Raw genomic sequence first — 25,460 nt, 5'->3', positions numbered from 1 at the left:
ATGGAGAAATTGATATCTGAAAAGCCTGTTTCTGTCTCTAAGGTACTCATTGATCTTTGGGGAATACTGTTTTCTGTCACCAGAAGTTAGGAAGGCCACATCTGTTTTTGGAGGCATTTCTTTTTTTTTTTTTCTTTTTTTTTTTTTTTTTTTCCCCCCCTGGAATGCTGTGGAGGTGAGTGCTATTGAAACCAGTGGCCTTTCTGGAAGAGTTCTTCTTCGTGACCACAAGTAGCAATTCAGAGTCTTTTGGCACCTTTTTCTAATTAGTCACCAAGTAGTCTTACTCTGTTCCTCTTTGCTTGGAATGGGGAGGTTTAATTTCAGAGAGCTGGTTTTTGGTGTGAGAGGGGTGTCTCCCATGAGATTAGTCCTGTTTTCTTGATATTTATGGAGGCTAGTTACAGTAAGCACATGCTTCATTGTGTTTAAGTTTTCTTCCTGTAGGGCACTGTATTGAGCTTTTGCACTCATTGCAGTGCAAAATTCTTGTTTTTGGTGGTAAGGATTTGGCAAATCAAAATTATGCTGAAATGCTTTCCCATCTTCACAGTACTATGGAAATATCAACTAACCATTAAGATACCCGTTTGTTGTGACCTTTTTCAAATAAGGGAAAAACGAGACTGGCATACTTGAGGATGGGATTCATCTAACTGAGACATACTGTGCTCTCTCCCCTAACACCTGGGTCTTAGGTACAGTGATAGGATCTCTTGTAGTCAGTGGCAGAACCTGTTCTTGTGTGTTAAAAGCTACTTGTTGCCATTGCTCCTTTTGGTTTATACGCAATACCGCTTGCTTGTAAATTTCCACCAGGGTAATTTCTGTTCAGGCTTCCCTCAGAAGAACTGCATGCTGAAACACTAGGCTGGAAATAGATGCGTTGGTGAAGGGACAGAGGCAAGAATAAGGACTCCTTACGAGTAACATGATTTTAGCTATTTTAGGAAGGGCAATGATATGAATGTGAGTGGGTGGTTTCCCATGGCACAGAACTTGAGTAACTTTGATAGTCTCAAAAGATGCTCTGACCTTGTTACCGCAGGGCATAGAAATCACTCTCTCTATTCCCATGGTCCCCTTCTTTCTTTTTTTTTAATTGTCTTTTCTTTCCACCTCTCCCAAGGATGAAACGCCTAGACTTCCTTCCCAGCAGAAGCCAGATATGAACTCATGCCCTCATGCACCTGGCAAGTATTTCCTCCCTGGTCGGATGGACAATGAGAACTGCAAGGCTAATGAGAAGGAAAGGGAGTGGATCCGTCCTGATACACCTAGCAAATGCACATGGAAGCTTGGGAAACCCCCCTCTGCCTCCCCCCATCGTCATACCACTCTGTAAGTATTGCTTTTATTTGCTGATTTTTAGTACAGCACTAATCCAGGTTCCGTCAGAGCCATGTGGATTTGACAGAAGATGACTGATTTAAATTGATGCTCTTTAGCTTGTAGATATGCTGGTGCTTCATAACTTCCATGCATAAGCAAAGCTAAGAGCCAAGGTTAAGCATACAAGGGGCCTTGCACCAAAGATGTGAAACTACATGGACTGGAAATAACTTATTTTGAGTAACCTGGCAAGCAGTTCCCTGACTAGATGAAAGATTGCACTGTTAATGCCTTTTGCTTGTAAAATAGCTGACTGAGCAGTGCTAAGCTACTTCATGCCAGGAGGAAGTGCAGAGCACTTCATTCTTGCATCAGCACTTGGCTTAGTGTCTCATTAATCCTTGTTTTGGATCAAGGACTTGATGTTTTATGAATTTCTATCCAACGGAAGTTCTTTTAAACTAAAATATCCAAAATAACTAGTCTGGTAAAGGGCGGAGAGAAAGCTGGTTGAAATAAAATGCATTGGAAATGCTGTGTTGCTTTTGTGTGACCTGCCTGTGGCCCCTTCTCTGAATACACTGACTTTGTTTGTATGTGTACCAGGCCAGAACCTCTGAAAATCCTGCCAAGCATCCTCAATAAAGTTGGCAATACACCCTTGGTGCGAATCAACAAGATTGGGAAGCAGTATGGGCTCAAGTGTGAACTCTGTGAGTACTTCTGCAGGCAGAAAACCAAAATAAGAAACACTGTTTCAGAAACTTGGGTAGTCCTGGTTAACAGTGGGACCACTGGAGTCTCACCTGAGCATAGGAGGAGTGCAGGTACACTGTAGAAAATGGTGAGAAAAATTCCTCTTTTTCTTTGGCCGATTTTCAGGTTTTTAGGATTTGGTTGTCTAAACCATCTTTAAATTTGTACTTCATGAGGACATTTCCTGCAACTGTTCCATTTTTGTGGAAAAGGTCTTTTTTCATAGAAAGTAATTTTTTAATTTTAAAAGTTCTAGGAAGTTTTTAACTGCTTCTCATATTCAGAGTATTCATCAGTATGTCTAAAAATGGAGACTTGCAGTTACCACTAAAGATCACTGAAAATGATGAAAGGGATGAAACTCTCAATGAATGTTTGTTTGTTTTTTAAACCCAAACCTACTGGAGATATCAGGAGGCTCTGATCAGAGTCCTGAAAGGTGGTGTTTGACAACAATGAAGGGATTAATGCTGGGAGTACTGAAGTGAAAGTGTAGGCTGAACAAGGGGGGAAACTTCCAGTTTGATCAGAAACATTTTGGTTGAAGAATGCAGCAGGGAAGAGGCAAGGAATGTTGGTAGAGTTCTCTTTCCCTCATGCTGTTGCAGTGGAAGAGCTCTGGGGCATTTCATCCTAATGACTGGACTGTAATAAAGAGGAAAGATGAAAGGAGAAGTCATATGTTGAGGAGACTGACAGAGTGTGGGTTCCTGGCTTCTGTGGCCAGCATCAAGTACCAAACTTGCTGTGTTGTTGTGACTCTTTAACAGTGGAGATGCTGTGAACTGAATCCCCATCTCTGGTGTTGTAAAGTAGAGAGGTCAATTGGGCAGACATGTTAACAGAGTTGTTCTTGCAGATATGTTTGGGATCAGCAGCCTGTTTAACAAATGACTGCTGTTTAAGAACTCTGCTTGGTTTCTTTGTTTCCAGTGGCAAAGTGTGAGTTCTTCAATGCTGGGGGCAGTGTGAAGGACCGCATCAGCCTGAGGATGGTAGAGGATGCTGAAAAAGCTGGGATCTTGAAGCCTGGGGACACTATCATAGAGCCAACCTCTGGAAACACAGGTAGGGCTTGGAGAGACCCTCGCAATGAGTGGGGGGGAAAATGCTGTGGTGGTTTTCTGGAAGAGGCAGACTTGAGATTAGAGCATGGAGGCTGCCTGTGCAACGAAGAAAGGGGATCCCATGGTTTACGGTGGAGTGCCTCTTCCATCTCACACAAGGAACAATTCTGCAGTGTCCTATGCTGAGCTGAACAGCTGGGAGGGAGGTCTGCTAAATTTGCAGAGGCCCTTTGCTTTAAAAGAAATGAAGTGTTTGGCCAGATTCACAAGGGTCTTTAGGTCCTATTCAGATTTAAAGTCTGACTGAAATTATTGAGGAAAATAAGCACCACTGGTGTGAATCTGGATGTTCCTATTTTATTTGGGAAGTCCCATGGTCCCTCTGTCAGGTGAGGTGGGCCTGGTTTGAGAAACAGCCTTACCTGTGTTGGTGCAGTTGAGATGGGAGATGAGCTGCATCCCCACAGCACTGTCTGCTGACATAGTTCTTGCACACCTAGATTTTTTTCAACAGGTTCCACTTGGGTCAGTGTCTTCTCCTTGGAGGGCTGGAGGAAGGAATGGTCCTGCTAGTCAGGGGCCAGGGCAGAGCATCTGATGATCTGAGCAGCCTGGAGTTAACTCCGGGCTCCTGCATCACAGCTGTTGTACTTCTGTGAAGCTGATCTACTGGTGGGGAGTAAACATACTTGGAATGCTCCCCCTTGAGCTAGTTCAATGTAAAATATACTGCTTCATCTGAGGAGGATCCTGAGCTGAGCTGCAAGCTACTTTCCTGCCTGATGTGTTCTGAAGGGGTGTCTTGTCCCATTCTTAAATTCTTTCCTGGGCATCCACAGTTGCCTTCTGATAGACACAGGCCGAGCAGTTCTTTCTTTTGTTCGTTTGATCCAGTCCAGTCTTTGTTAGTGGAGGGACTGGGATAATAAGCTGATCTGTGACCAGTTCTCCTGCCTTCAGCAGAAAACTGGGAAGTCGTATCAGTTGCTGTTTGGTCAGCAGCTGCTCTGTGAGCGGTGCAGTGCAACTGAAGCCCTTGTGACTCTGGCTATACCTCCAGTATCTGAGGTCATGCTATGACATCCTGCTTTCTGGGTCAATACCCGATGAATGGTTCTCCTTGCCACAGAATCCAAAAGATAGAAAGAAGGCAGAACTGAAGGAGGTAACAGGACAATTTCGTCAGAAAGATGTCTCTCTTCAGTAAAAGCAAAGACTAGGGCAGATGGTAACCTGAGAGAATTGGCTTTTGCTCTAGGCTACTGCTCAGAGCTACTAAGTATGTTAAATGTGAGAGCTAGTGTTACATTTTTGTCCTCTCTGCATCCCACTTTTCCCTCAGCCAAAGTCCTGTTTTGATGTTTGCTGCATTTCCAGGACAGTAGCAGAAAGTACAAAGTGTTATAGTTCAGGTCTCAAAATACTTCCTTCATCACAGACCTTAAGGGAGGGTGCTGGATGGCTTCCCTTCAGTCTTTAGCCTCAGTGAGGCCTTTGCTGTCTTTTTTTGTTGTTGTTGTTGGAGGTGTTTTTTGGTTTTGTTTTGTTTTCTTTTCTTTTTACTGAGCATCCATATTTATCTGTAATATACTAGGAAAAATCATCATCGTCATCCCCACCTCCCCCAAATATTTAAACACTACTTGAATTACCTGAAGCGTGAGTTATGCTTCTCTTACAGGAACAGTTAAAGATTTTTATTTTTTTTTCATCCCACCACTTCAGCACCATGTAGAAACAGAGCCAGCTTTGAACAAGCAAGTCTCTGTGTAGGGTAAACTGCCTGTGAGGCATTGTCATGTTGGTACTGTGCCTGGTACCTAAAAAAACAGGGGAGGTGCCATGCAGCCTGAGCTCAGATGCATATCAAGTAACTTGATCTGTTTAGCTTATCCAATAGAGGGGTGATTTGATAACAGGTGTAAGCTTCTCTTCTATGGGGAAGGCACTTCTGAGCTTAGCTCTTCAGGTGGGCAGACAATGAGAAGCTGGAGGGCAGAAACCAGGCTGGACCTGCAGATTTTTGAAGTAGAAATGAGGTGTCTGTCTGTAACAGTCAAGGTACTTCACCGTGGTAGCAAGTTGACATAGTGCATAAGAACCTTGATCACAAACAGCACTTAATCACAGAATACCAGGTTGGAAGCCATCTCAAAGATCATCTGGTCCAGCCTGTCTTAGCAAAAGCACAGTCTAGACAAGATGGCCCATCACCCTGTCCAGCTGAATTTTAAGTGCCCAATGTTGGGGAATCCACCACTTCCCCAGGGAGATTATTCCACTGGCTGGTTGTTCTCATTGTGAAAATTTTTCCTCTTGTGTCCAGTTGGAATCTCCCCAGGAGTAACTTGTACCCATTATCCCTCATCTTTTCCACGTGACTCCTTGTAAAAAGGGAGTCTCCATCTTCTTTGTAACCAGCCTTTAAATACTGGAACATGGTGATAACCCTAAGCCTTCTTTTCTCAAGGCTGAACAATCCTGATTCTCTGAGCCTTTCCTCATGCAGCCAGCATCCCAGTCCTTTGAGCATCTTTGTGGCCCTTCTCTGGACCCTCTCCAGCCTGTCCACATCTTTTTTGTATATTGGGGACCAAAACTGAACACAGTATTGCAGGTGTGGCCTGACAAGTGCTGAGTAGAGTGGGGTAAGGACTTCGTTATCGCTGCTGGTGATGCCCTTGTTGATGCAACCCAGCATCCTGTTTGCTTTCTTTGCCACAGCAGCACACTGTTCACTCATATTGTGTTGCTTGTCCACCGGGACCACTAGGTCCCTTTCCATAGAGCTGCTCCCCAGCCAGGTAGATCCCAGTCTGTGCTGTACTCCTGGATTACATTTTCAAACATGTAATCATGTCTTTTTAGAAAGGACTTTGTATTGGCACACTGTAAACTAGGGATTTAATGCCGAAGTCGGTCAATAGAGGCTCTAATGCTCTTCTGACACTACAAAAATGATTGCTCTAGTCTTCTTTAGCTTAAAGCTCATTCCTTTCCAAATTTAATTCTGTAAAAATGAAGTGTGGGAGACAGGAGAAAGGTGATGTCATAGAATCATAGAATGGTTTAGGTTGGAAGGCACATTAAAGATCATCTAGTCCAACACCCCTGCTCTAGGCAGGGACACCTCCCACTAAACCAGGTTGCTCAAAGCCTCATCCAACCTGGCTTTGAACACTTGCAAGGATGGGACATCCACAGCTTCCATGGGCAACCTGTTCCAGGGAAGTTGTGGATGCCCCATCCCTGGAAGTGCATATGGTAAAGCTAGCAGTTTGTGCATGTCAAGTTTTCCCACCCTTGGCTAAACTTTGTCGGCTGTGATCCTTTAAGAACTACCAGCATCTGTAAACCCAGTTCTCCCCAACAGCCAGAAACATTCCTTTTGTCAAGCCTCTGGTAAAAATCTGATTAAAGCCAGGGCATGCCAAAGCTAGCATTGTGGGTTTTGTTCTTTGTTGCTCCTTACTGTATGTTCTACGTGTCTTTGCTTGCTTCCAGGAATTGGGCTGGCCTTGGCTGCAGCAGTGAAAGGTTACCGTTGTATCATTGTGATGCCAGAGAAAATGAGCATGGAGAAGGTCAGATCTGCTTTTATTTTCAAGAATTTAAAAATAAGCATGCTTGCACTTGCAGAGTTCCTGGTGCAGATGAGTGCTGTGGCTTTAGCAACAAAGGTGTGGGCTTTGTCTCCTCCAAGTCATTGGCCAGGCAGAACTCTGCTGAGAGGCTGCTGCCAGTGCCCAGAGGAATCCAGGCTGGCTAGCTATGGACAGAAAAGGTCTTTAAGACCCATCCTCACAGCACTGTCACTTGGAAAACTGTCATAACTGTTTTAAACACAAATATCAAGGGAACTTGAGACTTACCTAGCACATTGAAGTGGCTACCTGTCCCAGGGTTAGCTCTCTCTCACTGAGCAAAGAGTAGGAAGGAAGGCAGCGCTGAAGCTTTGAATACTCTTCTGTTCTGCACTGGGCTGAGCACAGCTGTGAGGGAGCCTGTTTACCTCCTGAAGTTACACTGAGGGATACTGGCAAGCATCTGAGTTGTCACCACAACAACAAAGGCGAAGGAAAAGCCACCTGGGTAACATCCGCTTACCTTCACTGTGGAAAGTACAAAACGTCTAGCTCTAGAGCAAGCCCAGCCCTGTGGTGCTGCACCTGCAGCCAAAACAAGAGAAGAGAGTAGAAAAGATATCCCCTGTGTTTCACACTTGAAGCAGCAAATTGCTGTCAGCAAAACCACTTATCTCAGTACAAACACTTCCAGTGTTCCAACTGAAAGATGGAGAACAACATCCCTTGAAGGCCTGTACCCATCACTTGCTCTACCTGCTCTAGAGGGAGAGGTACCACATGGCCTTTGGTGCTCCGTGGCACATGGCAATGGCCTCCCTCCCCTCTGAAGACAGGCTTTGCCGTAGCTCAGTGTCATAAACTTTCTTGCCCTTAGAGCAGTTAAATGGTGCATAGTGTCCTGGAGGATATCATTTACTGTCTCTGTCCAAAGGAGGAGGTAAATACACGTATTTTGCACTTAAACATAAAATACTGGGCTATAGCACTGTTGGAGTGCAGAACATACATGACCAGCATTAGAGGATATGGTAATTTGCCTGAATGAGGTTTCTCAATGTGTACTAATGGTCCCTACAGGCCTGAAGGCCTAGAATAGAAACAGGAATTGACATCTAGCTCCCAAGTAAAGCTTAGTTAAGACCAAATGATGGTAAGGATTTGGACCCATGGCTCAGTGATGTGAAGCTGGGTGTTAGGAGATCTGTTAAGGAGGCTATTGCAGACCAGGTAAAAGGGAAGATGTTTTCTTTCCCCTGCATCTCAAATGAAGTCTCTGTGCTGGGAGAGTGTTTTTAGTTTTTGTGACCACCTTTATTTTTACAGGTGGATGTCCTGAGAGCTCTGGGTGCTGAGATTGTGAGGACCCCAACTACTGCCAGATTTGATTCTCCTGAATCTCACGTGGGAGTAGCATGGAGACTGAAAAATGAAATCCCCAATGCACATATACTAGACCAGGTAAGAGCCAAAGTGTCAGAGGTGCAGGCGTGACGTAGGAGGAGGTATTGCAGCCTTGTTACTTACTGTCCTTGCTTGACCGTTCAACAGTCTAGGTGTATCTTTGGAGGAAAAAATGTCCCACATCTGGAGCTGTAGTTGAGGCATCACCATGCTGTAGGGTAGCAAGCTTTTATCGTCACTAGAGGGCAGCAACGAGCTTATGGTTGCAGAAACTGCAACACATGGGTGGCTTTCCACTGACTTGGCAGTCCTGCGTGGAAGAATAGGTACAAGGCTCACGTTCTTAAAATAAACTGTCCCACAGACAGGACTGATCTTGGCATTGGAGGGTGCTGGCACCTTAGAGCTACTCTTAAATTAGGTCACTTAAGAAGGTTGTACCTCCCCTTGGGCATTCTGCCTAAGTCCAGCTAACGAGGGAACAGTCTAGAAGAAGTGTAGGTAGCTGTTGTGAGGCTTGGAGAATGCTTGTCATATTCTTGAAATGCCTCACAATGTGAATTTTGTTGTATTCCTGGTCTACTTAATGGCTCTTCTATGTTTCAATGTAGTACCGTAATGCCAGCAACCCCCTAACACACTATGATACCACAGCTGAAGAGATCCTGCAGCAGTGCGAAGGTATGTTTGCTTTACTAACCCCCTTTTCAATGAGTCCCTGGTATTCTCTTATTGTTAGGTACTTGGAGAATGGGAACTGAGTGGTTGAAAAATGCATGGATTTTGATACAGCAAGTCCCCTATGTATGCTGTGTGTCGTTAGAGAATTACTTTATTTCAGTAGTCATAATAATGACTTTTTTTTTCCCCTCATTAAAGAAGGGTGCTTTTGTTTTAAGATTTCTCTACTTGTGACCAGGTCAAGAATGCAGTGATGCTTAATTTTTTTTAAAAAAAAAAAAGCGTGGTGTAAAAGAACAGCATCACTTTTTCTGGTCACAAATACAGAATCATAGAATCACAGAATCATTTAGATTGGAAAAGACCTTTAAGATCATCAAGTTCACCCGCAAACCTAACACTGCCAAATCCACCACTAAACCATGTCCCTAAGTGCCACGTCTACATGTCTTTTAAATACCTCCAGGGATGGTGACTCAACCACTTCCCTGGGCAGCCTGTTCCAATGCTTGATAACTCTTTCTGTGAAGAATTTTTTCCTAATATCCAATCTAAACCTCCCCTGGTGCAACTTGAGGCCATTTCCTCTTGACCCGTCGCTTGTTACTTGGGAAAAGAGACTGACGCCCACCTCATTACAACCTCCTTTCAGGTAGTTGTAGAGAGTAGTAAGGTCTACGCTCAGCCTCCTTTTCTCAAGACTAAACCCCAGTTCCCTCAGCTGCTCCTTATAAGACTTGTGCTCTAGACCCCTCACCAGCTTCGTTTCTCTTTGGACACGCTCCAGCATGTCCATGTCTGTTTTGTAGTGAGGGGCCAAAACTGTATTCAAGGTGGGGTCTCACCAGTGCTGACTATAGGGGAACGGTCACTTCCTAGTCCTGCTGGCCACACTATTTCTGGTACAAGCCAGGATGCTATAGTCCTTCTTGGCTACCTGCACCCATTGCCAGCTCATATTCAGCTGGCTGTCGATCAACACCCCCAAGTCCTTTTTAGCCAGGCAGCTTTACAGCCACTCTTCCCCAAGCCTGTAGCATTGCATGGGGTGGTTGTGACCCAAGTGCAGGACCTGGCACTTAGGTATTTTTACATTCTCGGACCAAATACTCCATTACACTGGAAGTGTTATTCTTTTGACTTAAAAGCATTTGGTTTTGTGCGTGAATTGGTGTGTGTATTTTTTATTAACAAAGCTATTGTGTGAATGCACCATGGAAACTGTAGGGGGTGGCAGAAGAATGAACTATCGTACCTGCACTCACTCTGAGTGCTTACGACCAAACCAGTATTTTTCACATGAAAATGAGAGAGTAGTTGTTAACAGTTCTCTCAGTGGGTACCTATCCCATGTTCTTGGCACTCATTCAGTAAGTTAATATAATGGGCTGCTCATTCTAAGTTAAAGAACGAGTTATCTACATCAGCAAATACAGTAACAGAAGAACTACAGTTGTCAGCTGTATGGGCCATCTCCATCTGTGTCCAAAGTGCCAGAAATTGGTGCCTTGCTAGGCCATTGGATGGACATTTCAAAACCATTGTTGAAGTAAACAGGGATTGAGCAAGGTGGTCTCAAGGTAGGTCTCATAACACAGCTCTTGGGAAGCAGAGAGCCTTATCTGGCCCGTTTTTGTTAAAGAAACTCCTTACTTAGATTTAAGTGTGTTTTTAATTCTTCTGGAGGCGTTTTCACCAACTATGTTCTATCCCTCACCTTTAAACAGGAAAAATAGACATGCTGGTGGCTACGGCTGGCACAGGAGGTACTATCACTGGCATCTCCAGAAAGCTAAAGGAGAAGTGTCCAGGTTGCAAAGTAAGTGGTAAGCCTAAAGCGTTTCTGTTCAGCGCGGTGAACCTCAAACTGCTCCACTTGGCAAGTCCCGTTCCTTGCAAGCCTGCCCTGGGTCTCTATGGGAAGCTCTTGGATGTTCTCAGAAGGTAGTTCTGAACAGCAAAGAAAGGTTTTCAGACTACCTGAAATCATTGTGCTCTAATCTCACTGGTGACCAGAGTTCAGGTTTGGCTCAGCAGACAAAAACTGGCCTGCAGATCCCTTCCTGGGGTGTCTGAGAAACTTCCTTCTCTGGTGTGTACTGCACCCTTCTGTTTCCTCTCCAACTGTGCCTTCACTGACTTGTCTGGAGCTGCCGAGGTTTTACCAAGTGAAATTTTCTCTGCACACAGCAGTCTGTGTGTCTACCTGTGTGCTGTGTTAGGTTTCTTCACAGAAGTTGATATCATGTTTCTGTTGTGAATATTTTCCTACATAGGCAGGGAGTGGTAAACAAAATAAAACTTCTCTGCTTACACTTGGCACAAAATGTGTTGGCTGTAATGATGCCTGATATGTGAAGGAGGACAATCTTGTCTCGGGGAAACCCTGTCTTCTTTTTAAACCAAACGAAACCTATGTAGAACAAGTGGTGCCCCTCACTTAGTGTCCACAGTGTGAGGAGACAGGATGGGTTGCCAAGGGGCCAGAAGCAGCAAAGCATTTTGCTTACAGGGGAGGTGAATGTTGCCGGGAAGAAATGAATAGGAGACTAAGTTGCTGTTAGCTTGGCTGTGTGTGCAGCCAGTGTGACACTAACAGCTGTAATGAGGCCAGCACTCATGAGTAAATGGCTGTGTTCTCAAAAGCAGTGTGTCACAGTAGCCAATGTGTAAACTGCTTCTCCAGATTATAGGTGTTGATCCTGAAGGCTCCATCCTTGCTACACCAGAAGAACTGAACAAGACTGACAAGACAATGTATGAAGTAGAAGGAATCGGATATGATTTTGTCCCCACGGTGTTGGATAGATCTGTAAGTCATGCTTCTTATTTTACTGCCCTTTGCCCTCTGTTGGGATGCAGAAATGAGGTGAAAGGTGGAGGAAAAATGTGTGGAAGTATTTCTTTGAGCTGAAAGGGGAGGGCTAGCAGACAGAACTATTCCTGTTCTTTCCATCAGCAAAAGCAGTCTTTTGGAAGGTTTTTGCACTGGCCACGTTTGTTTTACAATGCTAGGTGGAAATGCTGTGAGCAGGTAACATTTTCCTAGAACACCCTTCTCACTGGTTTTTGTTGTGATGCTTTTTTTTAAATTAAAAAAAAAACATGCTAAGCAAGCAATCAAAAAAACCCCGAGACCCCAACAAAGCACCCCAAACCCTCCTGACCAAAAGTAGTACGACTATGTCCTGAGCAGAGTCTGTGTCCCTGGGAAGCCCTCCAAGAGGGGAGGAAACTGTTTGATGCTCTCTGGGGCTCTCTCAAAACAGCCTGTTCTCACAGTGAGGAGAGACTCAATAAGGAGTCTGTTGTGCTAACGTGATCGTCTTTACCTTGGCAAAAAAACCCACCCACCCCTGGCATTTGGAGGATGGAAACTCAGGCACAGTTGCTCAGTAGGGCAGCTGTTACCTCTAAGATCATGGGTTGAATTCACACTAGTTGTGTAGCTCCCCTAGCCCTCCTCATTTAAAAAGACCCTTGTTTCTGTCTTCCTGCCCCTTCCCAGACTGTGGACCAGTGGTACAAGAGCAATGATGAGGAGTCGTTTGCTTTAGCGCGCATGCTGATCCGAGAAGAAGGACTGCTGTGTGGTAAGAGCAGATGTGAATCCTTTGGGTTTCTCTGAATAATATGTGGGAGGTTAAAGCCTTGTGCAGGTCAGGGAGACCTTCTTCCACCTCAGAAGCTGTCTTCCTCACCCTGGGCTCCTGTACTTTCTCTCCTCCCTCGCTTTCATTCTTTCTCATTTCACTTATGGCTTGACAGTTTTGCCCCTGATCTGCATTTTGGCAGGTGGCAGCTCAGGCAGTGCCATGTCTGTAGCTGTGAAGGCAGCCAAAGAGCTGAAGGAAGGTCAGCGCTGTGTTGTTATCCTCCCTGACTCTATCCGGAACTACATGTAAGAACCTGGCTTGTTTTCTCTCTGGGAAAAGGATGAGGCAGTCCCTCAAACCTCCTTTCAGCAGTGGTGGGTTGAATACATATTTCTGATAGCACCCAGTTACCAAAGCAAGGGATGTGTTTGGGACACAACTTCTGAGGTTTCTAGCAAGGGTCTGACATGGAGTAGAAAGGAGGTTAGCGCTCTGAAAGCTGAGCTCCTCCTTGTGTCTGACTTCAGTGTATAACCATCGCTAGTTATCATCTTTCACAGCAAAAGACTTGCTTTCACTGTTTTATTTATTGGGGACCATTGCTATTATCCCGTCCCTGTAAGACTGTCCGCTCTTTCTGCCTGTGTCCACAGCATAACACAGCACTACTGTAGCAGCAGCCAGTGTTAGGGTGAGTTTAGAGGTGGAAACATATCCTCAAAATGATGTTTATAGGTGTGTTTCCTGATTTCTGTTGCATCCAACACAATACTAGGTGACTAGAAACTGCAGACAGACCTTGCTTGAGTACAGGTTGGCATTTTTCCATTCCAAGCTGTCTCTCTATTGTATTGCAAGAGACTGACGTAGTCGAAACTTTGTTTCCTATGGGATTCCTTTTTCTTCCAATGAGTATTTCTTCTCAATGTCCGTGGCTGGTAGGCTTGGATGGCAAACGGCAGTATATTTTCAATTACTCTTTAGCTGTTAGCGGCAGTGAGCTGTAAACAGTTGCTTCTGAGTGCTATTAGGTTTGCTGTCAGATGTTCAGCCTGCTAATGAGCATTTCACTTCCTGATGCTTTCCAGGTCCAAGTTCTTGAGTGACAAATGGATGATTCAGAAAGGGTTCATGAAAGAAGAAGATGACCTTGTCAAAAAACCTTGGTAAGCACGTCAGATCCATTTGGATTTTCATGAGTCTATTCAACTGACTTTATGGCAGTTGCTAATTTAAAGCTCATTTCAGTTTATACTACTTCCTTTGATTTAGCTAATCTTTCATGCTATTGTGTTGATGTATAATTGCAGCTGTTAATTAAATCTGCTTAAATTAGTTGATTTCCTTCTTTGAGTTGCATGGCAGCAGAAGACGACTTGGTACTTAATGATTTTTTATTTTTTATTTAATGAAAAGGCTTGTATCTGAAATGAAAGGTAGTATTAGAGAGAACCCTTCCAAGATCAGAGTTCTTGAGTGCAAAGCACTGCGAGTCTACATAGGTGGATCTTCCCTAAATTGCTATCTATAATGACTGTAAATATGGCTAGCTCTTTGAGTAAGACCACAACATTTTCCGTGTAAGCTAGAAGCAATGAAACTAGGGAGATTAAGGATACTCCGCTGACTGTCTGTAGTCCTAGAAAGTAGGTTAAGTGAGGAAAAGAGTTTTGGTCTTAAAGCCTTCTCACACTTCAGTGACTTTCTGATATTGGGAGGAAAACTTGAGAGCCTTGAAGCTTTACTGATTCTGGCTGAATCCTGACTCTTCCTTGCAGCCTTTTGTGATTCCTGTGGTGTTGAAGGCCACTGTACACGTTCTTTCCGTAAGATTTGCATGGGTTTGGTTTTTATTTCATCCCCAGGTGGTGGAACATCAGTGTTCAGGAACTAAAGCTCTCTGCTCCTCTGACTGTGCTTCCAACTGTTACCTGTGCAAAGACTGTTGAAATTCTCCGGGAGAAGAGATTCGACCAGGTACCAGTTGTTGATGAATCTGGGTATGTCCACATATATCACTATTCATCCATATGTGTCGCTTCCCTCATCAGGTCCCAAGGGATGTCTTTTAAATGCTTACTAGAAGTATGATATCCTTTCATTTTGTCTTTCTTCAGTTATAGTATCACAGTTCAGAAATGTTACCTTAAACACACAAATGCTGGACTTAATATATTGTCCTGGTTTTGGCTGGGGAAGAGTGGATTTTCTTTAGTGATTGCTGTGAAAAGAATGTCATTAATACCTATTGGTTTTAGTTGTTGAATAGTGTAAACATCATTTAGCAAGGACTTTTTCAGCTTCCCATAGAAGCATAGACAAAATGATGGAAAGGCTTATGAAATATTCCATACCATAGATGTCATGCTCAGTGTATAAATGGGCGTGAGCTGGGGGCTGGTCACTTCTCACGATGGTACCAATTCTCACCGGGTGGTGAGAGTGACCCATGTCATTATTATTGTTATTTTTCCTTTTCTGTTATTTTTTTCTATCAAACTGTCTTTTTCTAAACCCAGGAGGGTTTTTCTTTTCTCCCTTTTCCCTCCTGTTTTTCCCTCTTCTCCCCATCTTGGGCAGGGGGGTGAGGTGTGTGGTTCTAGTTGCCAGCTGGGGTTAAACATATGTAGTAAGCTTCTAAGGATTATTATGATATACTTATTCAGTGTGTCTCTGCAGGATAACTTCACTGGTTTTTATAATAGCTGTTTAACTTAATGAAGCAAAAATTCATATTTAAAACAAACAACCCCAAACCTACCCATCTCTACCACAGCTTTCACCTGGTTTCTTCAGAGCCTTGCACTATAGTGCAATATTGTAGTGACCCCTATAAACCAGGGTGTACCCAGCAAGCTGGTATGCCTTATTACCCTGTAGTTCTGTAGGACAGGCTGAATAATGAAGAGTTGCTCAGGTACTCTCCAGTTACAGTGCTAACTCAAAGGATTAATTGTTGTAGGTCCTTGCAACATCCTTGCAGGGAGAAGGGGAATGAGCAAAATTGAGGTGAGCATGCCTCTGGCCCTGTCACACCTTTCAAAAGGGCAGATGAGGGTGTAAAACAATGAAGTTGTGTTTTTCAAAAGCACTCTCAGATTTCAAGAAGCTTTCCAGTTGCAAGAACTAGAGATACAAAGAGCCTGATGCTCAGAAGGGCCAGGCACCCACAACACGTACTGAATTCTGTATGAGTCTCCAGAATTTTTTGGGAATTGGACTCTGTCTTCTGCAGAGACAAAGAATCCAAGTATACCAGCAATAATGTTGCTTTAAACCATGAAGCAGTTGAACGGGCTTCTTCAGGCTGGCTGAGAGTGGATGCTTTTATCTGTAGGAACACCCGAGGCTTTTGTGTTGTTTAGCTCTTTCTTCTCTCTCCTTCACCAGAGCGATTTTGGGCATGGTTACCCTGGGTAACATGCTTTCTTCACTGCTTGCTGGAAAAGTTCAGCCTTCTGATGAAGTCAGCAAAGTAATCTACAAGCAATTTAAACAGGTAAGCGGCTATATTCTACAACTCCTAGTTCTCTGGTTTAAAGTACTACTGTAGGTGTCCTAACACTTCAATGGAATCAAGTTGGGTAAGGTATACCTGGGAACCATACAAAGCAGCTGTTACTGAGCAGACATGCTCTAAACTCTGTCCTAGGTCACTCAGTAGCTCCCAGGTTTTTGTTGTGGCTCTATATTGTGCTGTTCCATTACTTCAACAGGCTTTCTTCTAGCACTCTTGTCCTTTACTCCTTCCCCAGAAACCCCATTGCAAACCTGGGCAATGTAACTGTCCAGGGGAAGAGACAGGGAGATGTTCAAACAGCTCTTGAAAATAATTTCTGTATTGGCTAAAAACAAGCAACTGTTTGCCTTCTGTATTAGATGCCTTGCTGAAAAAGGGGGATGGCTGCTGAAAGCTGATGACTTATGGTGTTGGCCAGTTTCACCTGTCCATCCAATGTGGTGTCCCAAGGTACCACAACTTCCCAGCTGTATGGGTGCTCTTCTAAAATATATAAGTACTGTTGCTGTTGCTTTTCTTCTCTTGCAGGAAAAGGATTTTGTTTTTAACATGGAATGCTTGATCTATTTTTCACCAGGCTTTTAGTTTCAACACTGTCTCTTAGTAGATGAGGTGCTGTATTCTGGAAGTATGTGTAATGCTTCCATTCAGCCTACAAGCTACCAAGTCCCTGAGGTTGAGAAATGATGCTAGTTCTTTATGGACAAATGTAAATGTATTTTTTCCTTCACAGACAGATAATCAAGCATCAGGTGGAAATGTGGTGCGTAACAAAACTGCTTAGTTCATGTTCTCCCTCACTTGGACACCTTAAGCGTTTCTGGGCTGGTGGTGTGCAATCATTTCTGTAGCTACACTGGTGTTAGCTGTAGTAGCCGATTCTCTGCACTTCTGAGGTTGTGGCTTTTTTCCATGGGCGGCTTGAAGTTTCTCATGCTGCTTCAGTAAAGAAGGGCTTAACTGTTTCTTTTCTCTTTAGTTCTGACTCTTTTCTTGGTGGAGGATGGAAGGGGATTGACACAAAAGTGGTGGTATTGCTAGCATGCTAACTAAAAGCATCATTCATTGGTTATTTTCCATTTGAATTGATGATTTAATGGAAAAACATGGTTAAATGCACATAACCTCAGAGGTATTGTGAATTTTGCTTTACTTGCCACTTTAGTCAAGCTTATTTGTCTTGTTTACTGGTGAAATTGGGAAAATGGATCATCTGTGCCACTGAAATGGCTTAGGATATCCTACAGTTAGGATCTGTACCACAGCATACATCAATAAGAGGTCAGCTTAGCCTGTGACTACCAAGGCAAAGCTATCTTTTTGGCAACACAGGAAACCTTCTTTGATATGATTGCCACGATTATTTTGTGGCAATCTTTTAGAATGGAAAAGTAATGATTCTAGTCTCCAGTAGGATAGTAGTCTATGGCTTTGAAATACTAGACAAAGGGTAATTTTCTAATCCAAACAAGTGCTGTGTGCTAGTAGAGAGGAGGGCCGTTCTTGTGGAGTCGGATGTTAGTTTCAGTGGTTTGGGGTCTCTCTACCCCTTCTTCCCTGAAAGATCTTTGCATCAACTACTAACATCTGTTAGGTCTGGTGCAGGCATAGCCTTAGCAGATTTCTTGTCTGCCTTTACCAGAAAGTAAGGCTGGGGCATGATCTCTGATACTTTCTTGTTACTATACCCAGTGTTTAATTGTTAGCTCGTTCCCTGGTGTGGTTTTGGTTAGTGTCCTAAAGCATTTAGCACTGTACTAAACAATGCAAGGCATGGTGTCCCCAGCATCCACGGTGGACCAGAGCAGACTTCTGGGGAAGGAGAAAATTTAATTGTAGGGCCATGAGCAGTGCCATGTCGCTTGCCCTTGGAGCCAAACAAGGCTGCTTGTCTTGGTCATCTTTAGCCTACCCAGTCCCTGAAAACAGGTCTATTGAGTATATACAATCGGATGTCAAGGGGCTGTACCCCTTCAGTGAGCTTTGAACTTAGCTTCAAAAGTTAGGCTTTGCACGTATGCTTGCACAAAACTGCTTGTCAGTGGTGACGACTGATAGCTGACTTGATGTCGCAGTAGGTCCAGATTTCTCGCCACCCCTTGCCTGGCTCAAAAGCTGGAGCTCAAAAAGGACTGGTGCTTCAGTATGCACTATATCTTGCTGGTCCCTTAAACGCAGGCTGGTGGGAATCCTTTTGATCCCTTCTAACTTAGAGTATAGAGATGACAGCTCTGTGTTCCGGTGCAGCCTCACTGCTCATGCATTTATTCCTTAGTCACAAGCCGAGCTTGCTGCAGGATAAAGGGTTTTTTAGTCTGCAGCGCAAGACTTCTCTTTGCCATAAATTGCTTTAATCCCCTTTAGTGAAAGTATGTCAGATGGTGGGTTTTGCTGTTACCTGGGGAGAATCACCTGGGTAATAGACCTGTTGCTGCTGCTTAATATGTTAAAGCATGTAGGAAGAACAGTTTTATGCAGTTCTTTCAAATGGTTCCAGCAGGTGATCAGTTAAGTGTTTCAGAAGGATCTGTATTGTTTCTGCAGTCAACACCGGGTGCTTTCTTGTTTAGTCTTAGTGAAGTTGAACTTCACTAAAAATGAATTCTTAATTCTCAGTTCTTTTGATTTGCACCTGAATACAGTGTTAGCTAGCAGTCTTCACCCTTGGTTTTGTTTTTGGCTTCTTCAGGCTTTTCTCTTCCCCTGCTGCCTTTGCAGATGGTATTCCCTTCCACAATGATTTGCAGACTGATTCATTCACTTTTTCCCAGTCTTGCTAGTGTAAAATCATCAAGCATAATGAGTTTTATGGTAATTCCTTTTTTAGACACATGGAATACTTGACCTTCTATTATTAAGATTTTTCAGATATTCAGTATATTCATTATGTTTACAGAATTAATAGCTTCTTATAGAGCTTTATTTTTTTGTTATATTTTTTTTGGAAATCAGAAACAAAGAAAATCGATCTCTTAAGTTGGCCTTGATTTGTTAGTGTTTTACAATACTTCACATGGGAGCAGTATATAAATGCTAATGTATTGGTTTTAATATTTCACGAAGTATATGGGGGTGTGAGACCACTAAACATGTAAAGGACTGTTTTATTTAAGTTTTGTAACTCTCTCCTCAGATAAACCTGACAGACAATTTGGGGAAACTCTCTCATATCCTGGAAATAGACCACTTTGCTCTCGTGGTTCATGAACAAATTCAATGTGAGTATGATGTACTGCGCCTTGTAAGAGGTAACCTTTGAGTGGTAACAAGAAGCAAGTACAAGTGTGAGAGTGTAAACAAGTTCTGAAGAAGCCAAATCCTCTTTCTGTGTATGTAACTATGTGCTACTAACACTTAGTAAGACACTAGCACTGTAATTCTTGTGGAGTAAATGTTAAATCCATTTATAACCCTAAAAATCCATTTATAAAAAAAAACATTTATCCATTTATAAAAAAAAACCTATAAATCCATTTATAACCCTGTAATGTACCTGCTTTTGGAGGAAGTTACTGCTCAGAACTCAATGCCTGAGTCTAGTCCACTGTACGGTGGCTTTGTTAGTAGCAGTAAGCCAATGAATAAACTCCTGCAGTACAACTGATTTTTGCTTCTTCCTACTCCTGTCTTACAACTTCCAGCAGTTCTATCACAGTGGCCATCTTCCTTAGAGCAGGCAACTTGCAAAATTACAAACACTGAGAAACTAGGCTAAAACCAAAAATTAACACTCACCAGATAGCTGTCAGATAAGTTTATCTCAATTATAACTGTAAATGAAGAATAGTAATGAAATTTGGCTTTTTTCTGATAATCTTCATAAGGATGTGCTGACTAACTGTTTATAAACCTAGAATCTCACTGGAAGCAACGGATCTAAAATTGAGTAAATGAAGAGGCCAGGACAATCCAGCTGGCTGAACAAACTGTGTATAAGTAGGCTAAACATCTCAATACAGCCAGACTATAGGAACAGAGAACTTGGACCACAGATAAAGGGCCAGATGTCACTTGGCCAGTTGGTTCCCAGGTGAAAGGCTTATGCTCGCAATGAAAAATCACTTGAACCTGTGCTCTCAATGCAGCAATGATTAGATGGTTAAGTTTTTTGGATATAAATGGGAAAATGTTGGAGTGTGACTTTTATACTAACTCTGTATTTGACAGTGGTGTAGGAAGATGGTAGTGTCATATGTCCTCTAGCGGCCTGTGGTTCAAATGGGATAATATCAGTTTGCAGCTGTCTCAAGTAAAGCCACGGAAACTAATGTACAAGGAAAATATGTTTTATAGTAGAGGATTTGGTTTGAATTTTCATGTCAAGAAGAGTAAATCTGATGGACTCTTACCCTTCCTTCTATAATGTTTCTAAATCTCTTTTGTTGGGAAGCCTTTCTGAAATTAAAATCCTTGCCGCTTCTGAGTGACTGTCAGTCAAGATGACGTTTGGGTTCCCCCTCAGTGATAACCAGCTCCACCAACAGGCCCTGACACATGGAGCTAGGTTGGCTTGGCATCTGCCTTTACAAATAGTGCAATTAAAACCAAGTGGGATGGTATGTTTTTGTGCCCCCTAAAACCAGAATCTCCTCTTTTTCATGTAGATCACACCGATGGTTCCTCCAGTAAGCGGCAAATGGTGTTTGGCATCGTTACAGCCATCGACCTGCTTAACTTTGTGACTGCACGAGAACGGGAAAGAAAGCCCAACTAAAGTCAAGTAGCAAAGCGGAGCCTCTTCAACAACATTTTGCAATCTCCAGCAAAGAATCAGGTTTACTTCTTAGGTAGAATGCTCTGTCCTTAAGATGTTTGTTTGTTTTTATTTTTTTTTCTTTTTTAATTCTGAAAATAAGCAGTTAGCTATCCTGGTGTCAGCTATGCAGCCAGTGCATTTTGCCATATTGCACAGCTTCTGGGAACTTTCTTAATCAGGTTACACATATTTCTTATCAAGACAATTTATTTTTTTACCTATAAATATGTAAAAATATTGCCTAAATTAACTGGTGTGTTCCTTACTTGTTATGTCTAAAGTCTGGCTTTCCACAACATTGTTTCAGATTCATAAAATGTGTTGAAATAAAGAGTTACTGAAGCAGGGACCCAAGAGAGCTCTGGAAAGTTTTGGGATTTTTCTTTTTTTTTTTTTTTTTTTGTGAAAGGGTGTTAAGTTACCTAATACCTGTGTTGAGACAAAAGTGGGACTAGGGCATGGAGAGAAGAAAGGGGGGTTTGCCTTTTGGTGACATCAGTGTAAAGTGGGAGGAAGCCCAGAGGGCTGGAGTTGAGGCTTGTTTCAACCAGCTGCTCTGAGGAAAAACTGACTTGAGTGGAAGCCTGACAGTGAAGTGACAAACGTACTAATGAGTGTTTTACATGCTGCACCAGCTTTCACTGCAAAGACAGACCTTTCTCTCTTTTTCCCAATTGTACCCTGATAAGTAAGCACAAGTGAAAAGATTAAAAGGTAAGATTAAGCTTCTTGCCCAAAGGTTTTTGAAAATCACACTGTTTCATCTAGTACCTTCCCCTTACCTTCGTGCCGTTTTATTTATCTTAAAGTGCTTCTTTTTATGCCTGTTTTTAGAAGAGCCAAAGGTAATCTGTCAAGAGCTGTAAACTCTTTCAAGTCCTCCTACACTGTAGTGCCTTACTCCGGGAGAAAAACCCTACTATTAATTGAATTCACTGTAGCCAAGCTTGGAAGTAACTGGCAAATGTGGTGTGGGCTTGTACTGTCAAGAGTACACAAGAGTAATGTGCAGTAGGTGTGTGCAGCTACTGGATTTTTTGGTAATGTTTGACTTATGTAGCCGTGGCAGGGGTTGGCACTGGCAGCCCCAACTGTATACTGCTGTGCTCAGGCTACTGACTGCTGTTAGTGGGAATGATGAGTGGAATCACCCTGCGGTCACAGGAGAAAAGTAGCTGTTCTTGATCTTCATAAAGACTGCTCTAATCATCTTCTGACTGGCCTTTTGCCAAGAATAAGGTTTTTGATCAGTAAGAGCGACACTTTTCTTAGCTTGTCTCTCTTTCCACTGAAGTAGAAAAAACCTGTTTAGGTTGGAGCTATTGCTGGTAGGATAGCAAAGTAGTTGTTTTGGTTTTGGGTTTTTTTTTTTCCTTACAGAAAAGAAAAAAGCTAAAGGGACTTGTGAGACAGCTAAGAGAAAACAAAGGGGTTATTTAAAAATCACAATTACTACCCCTGTATATAGATTTCTCTCTACCTTGCTGACCTCCCTGTGGCAGTGGAATTCGCTGTACATTTTGGAAGGGTGTGCTCAGAGGAGAGAGGTGGTGGAAGCTGCTCTGGCACGCATCAGTGCTGAGCAAAGAACATCAAGCAGAGCCTTTGCAGTAATGCCTTGGGTGCCGCTGGCCTTGAGGAGGGACGCAGCCAAAGGGAGGCAAGAGCTCAAAGCCAAAGAAGTGACACCAGTGATAGTGTCTCCCTGCCAGCAGAGTGACAGCCTTGTTTGTTTTCTAGCTGCTTCTCTCACCTTAAATTTGTGAATGTTAAACTTTGTTATAATAATGAAAAGCCTTAGTCTGATTTCTGACAACTCTTTAATACCATGCTGGTGAACGCTGAGTTTATTCTACCCTTGTTGAGTTTATTGCCTTAGATGTTGGCTGTCCCTTCAGATTAGGGCATGGCCTATACTTACCTTAAACTATAGTTTAACCATTGAATTCATATACTTTAAGTTTTAAAACAACTTTTCCCAAGGCTCTGGAATAAACTACTATAAAGTCTAAAAAAGTGCAACTTCAATAATAATTGGTTTTAAAGGATGGTTGATTTTTTTAAACTTTTTTCTCTCTCTCTTCCCCCCCACCCCCCCCGCCCCCCTTATGCTGTGCAGTGATTCCTTTCTCACTGTTCCCCCTCGCTGTAGTAGCAACCCCAGCTTGGGTGCTATGACTATGAGATGTGCGTACCTGTGTGTTAAAGACACTATTTTCAAATCTGGATTAGCTTTTCTAGGCTGAACAGCTCTGTCTTACCTCTGTTGCTGCTTGGCAGAGCCTAATAACTCATTTTTCATACTGTATTTTTTTTATTAGCTACTACCTAAGGGGTCATAAATAACTTAGCACAGTTAAGAGTGTGGTCTTTGATCTTGGTGCTTTTAACATCCTATGTTTCTCAAGGTAGAGAGTCTCTGAATGGTCAGTTGTACCCCTTGAGACATTAGTATTTCAGCCAAGCTTCTAAACTCATTTCCTAATTATTTCAAATATTGTTGTCAGATACATTTTCATATCTGTTCTTAATTTACAAGGGAGACTGAGAGTGACTTATTTCTTTGATTACTTGTGTTTTCACTGTATCCTTTGATTCCCATACTTGTAGAAGAACCTGTGCACTTCACTATATGCTAGTAACTGAACTGTTTGCTGCAATTGTAGCTGTCACTGCTGCTAAATTTTGGCATTACTGTTGCTCTTGAAAATTTATCCTACTTGCTTTTATCTGATTTTTTTCCATCTGACCTTCACTGATGGCAGTGGGGAGGGGGATGCTTAAGTATTTGGGTTTTTTCCTTTTCTTTTTGTGCCTGTAAAAGCTCCATGTCTCAGCCCAACTGAATTCAGCAAGAAAAAATGAGGAGGGTAAAAGAAGATTCCCAAAGTTGCTTTTCAGAACAGCAGTACAGGAGAGAAGTTAGAGTTGGGGCAGCAGAAGTTTAATGGGTAGCTTTAGCTGTGACACAGAGAAAAGTGTAAAGATTTTAATATGCTTTTTTAGTTTACTGTTCATAAATTAATATCTGTTGTGTTATGAAATCAAGTAGTAGTGCTGACTAAGAAAGAAGGGCTGGTTAGAGCTGGTAAGGAAGAGGGAATGTGAGTCTAAAGCAATCCAAGTAAAAAAAAGTATCCAAGAAATGCACCTGCACCACTCTGTGTGGTTCGTTAAGAGCGGGAGCTGTCTCCTGTTCTGCACTGGCACAAGGAGAAAATGGTGGCCACCAGCCACTCTTAGTCACAGTAGCAATCCTGTTTGACCAGAGGAACTGGGGAAATAGATGCAGTTGCTGAATGACTAAAAAACTTTCCAGAGCTCTTGCCTGTAATAGGGATGAAGGCAGCAAAGAGAAGAGGGCGGGGAATCCTGCAAAGTTGAAGTTTCTCTGATGTAAAAGCTTATGATCGTAATTCTTTATTGCATGTGTGAGAATGTTGTTACTAGCCTGGTCGTGGTAGGGCTGGATTAATGCTGGAGTCATCTCTTTGTTTCAAATATTCTGAGGACCAAGAAAGATATTGCAGTTTGTTTGTTTGGTCTTTAACCTGAAATTCAAGTCCGGAGCTTGAACAGGACTGCGTTTTTTTCTGAAGTAGATGCCTTGCATCTTCTGTTTACCTGTGCTGGTTATGCAAGTGCTGACTAAGCCTGAAAACTATTTTGCACATGGACATTTTTATCAACAATTTATGCTGTGTTTGTCTGTCACTGTAAGAGAACATCAGTCCCTTTGGTGTAACGTTGGCTCTGCAAAAATACTTTTTTTTCCCCTCACCTGAAGACAATTATCCAGTAAAATCTGTATAATATTTTGCAAGCAGTTATCAGATGGTTACTTAAGGATCGTTTCGAAGTCATTGCATCCAATATTACTTCCCACTTCTTCCACAAGCTGTGGCTGACTCCAGAGCTCTGTCTAGCTGAGGCTTCTCTAAGCAGCCAGACCAGTCTTACCTGCCCACCAAACTAGTTGCTAAATGGTTTCTGAAAACGTCTGCTTGCCGTTATGAGTTTCACATAACATGCTCACTGTCAGGAGTTGCCTGGCATTGCCACTGTCATCCAACAGCCTTTCTTACTGCGTAGCGTCAACCGTAATGAAGGGAAGACTTCTTATGCTTTAAGGAGCTGGGAAAAATCAATACCAAATGCTGTATTTATTGCACAAATGTTCACAAATGTACAATATAAAGAGTTCAATAAAAGCTGTTTGATTGCAGAATTACTCTGGGCTTTTTAATGGCAGTTCAAGTTGAACGTGTATTAGACTGTAGGCTGTGAAAAATTTCTATTGGCTGCAGAAGACCTCTCGATTTCAATGTGTGGGCTGCAATGCTCTGCAGTTCTTTTCCTCTGTCTCCAGAGGGCTGCTGGTGAGCCAGCCCACCACGGGCTCCTCATGGCTGGCTTGAGTACAATCCTGGTGTTTCTGTTACAGGGGAGGAGGGGAAGGATGTAGAGGAAGGGCTCAGATGCCACTGGTGAAGTTCCTACAGGAACAGGTGCCTGTGTGGTCAATTGGATAGATATTTCTGAATAAATGCAAGGGGTATGGACCAGCCTGTGTTTCTGTGAGAAGGCAATGTCTTTTGGGAATTACAGTGAAGCTATAATGTTTAAAGGTGCATGAATTCAAGTGAGGTGCATGGATGTCCTTCTGTGGTTAAGGAGCAGCTGGGAGAATCTGAAGGGGCTGGCTGTGTTATTTCAGAGCTGTGTATTTGTGCTCAGCATCTTGGTCAATTGCTTAAGTTAAAC

General features: G+C 42.9%; 1 protein-coding gene across 1 annotated transcript; it reads left to right on the top strand.

Moving 5' to 3' along the window:
• LOC104292032 (cystathionine beta-synthase-like) lies at positions 1-20,666 on the top strand. The gene is made up of 16 exons (XM_009891350.1): positions 1-42; positions 1,130-1,341; positions 1,939-2,045; positions 3,022-3,156; positions 6,660-6,739; positions 8,066-8,200; positions 8,755-8,824; positions 10,552-10,643; positions 11,511-11,636; positions 12,333-12,417; positions 12,620-12,725; positions 13,509-13,586; positions 14,286-14,420; positions 15,811-15,919; positions 19,074-19,158; positions 20,545-20,666. Exons 1-16 carry the CDS (start codon positions 1-3, stop codon positions 20,652-20,654), a joined length of 1,707 nt encoding a protein of 568 aa, XP_009889652.1. The 3' UTR covers positions 20,655-20,666.
• Positions 20,667-25,460: the final 4,794 nt, after the last annotated feature.

The sequence above is a fragment of the Charadrius vociferus genome, unplaced genomic scaffold, assembly GCF_000708025.1.
Source record: "Charadrius vociferus isolate BGI_N301 unplaced genomic scaffold, ASM70802v2 scaffold298, whole genome shotgun sequence".
NCBI classification, from domain to species: domain Eukaryota; kingdom Metazoa; phylum Chordata; class Aves; order Charadriiformes; family Charadriidae; genus Charadrius; species Charadrius vociferus.
The sequence above is the reverse complement of the archived record's forward strand: the minus strand, read 5'-3'. Positions and strand labels throughout refer to the sequence as shown.

Excerpts from the sequence above, each read along its gene's own strand:
- LOC104292032 (XM_009891350.1), top strand. The coding sequence starts at position 1 with ATGGAGAAATTGATATCTGAAAAGCCTGTTTCTGTCTCTAAG. Across the intron at positions 8,825-10,551 it reads GATCCTGCAGCAGTGCGAAG|GAAAAATAGACATGCTGGTG; the intron begins GTATGTTTGCTT and ends ACCTTTAAACAG. Across the intron at positions 12,418-12,619 it reads AGAAGAAGGACTGCTGTGTG|GTGGCAGCTCAGGCAGTGCC; the intron begins GTAAGAGCAGAT and ends GCATTTTGGCAG.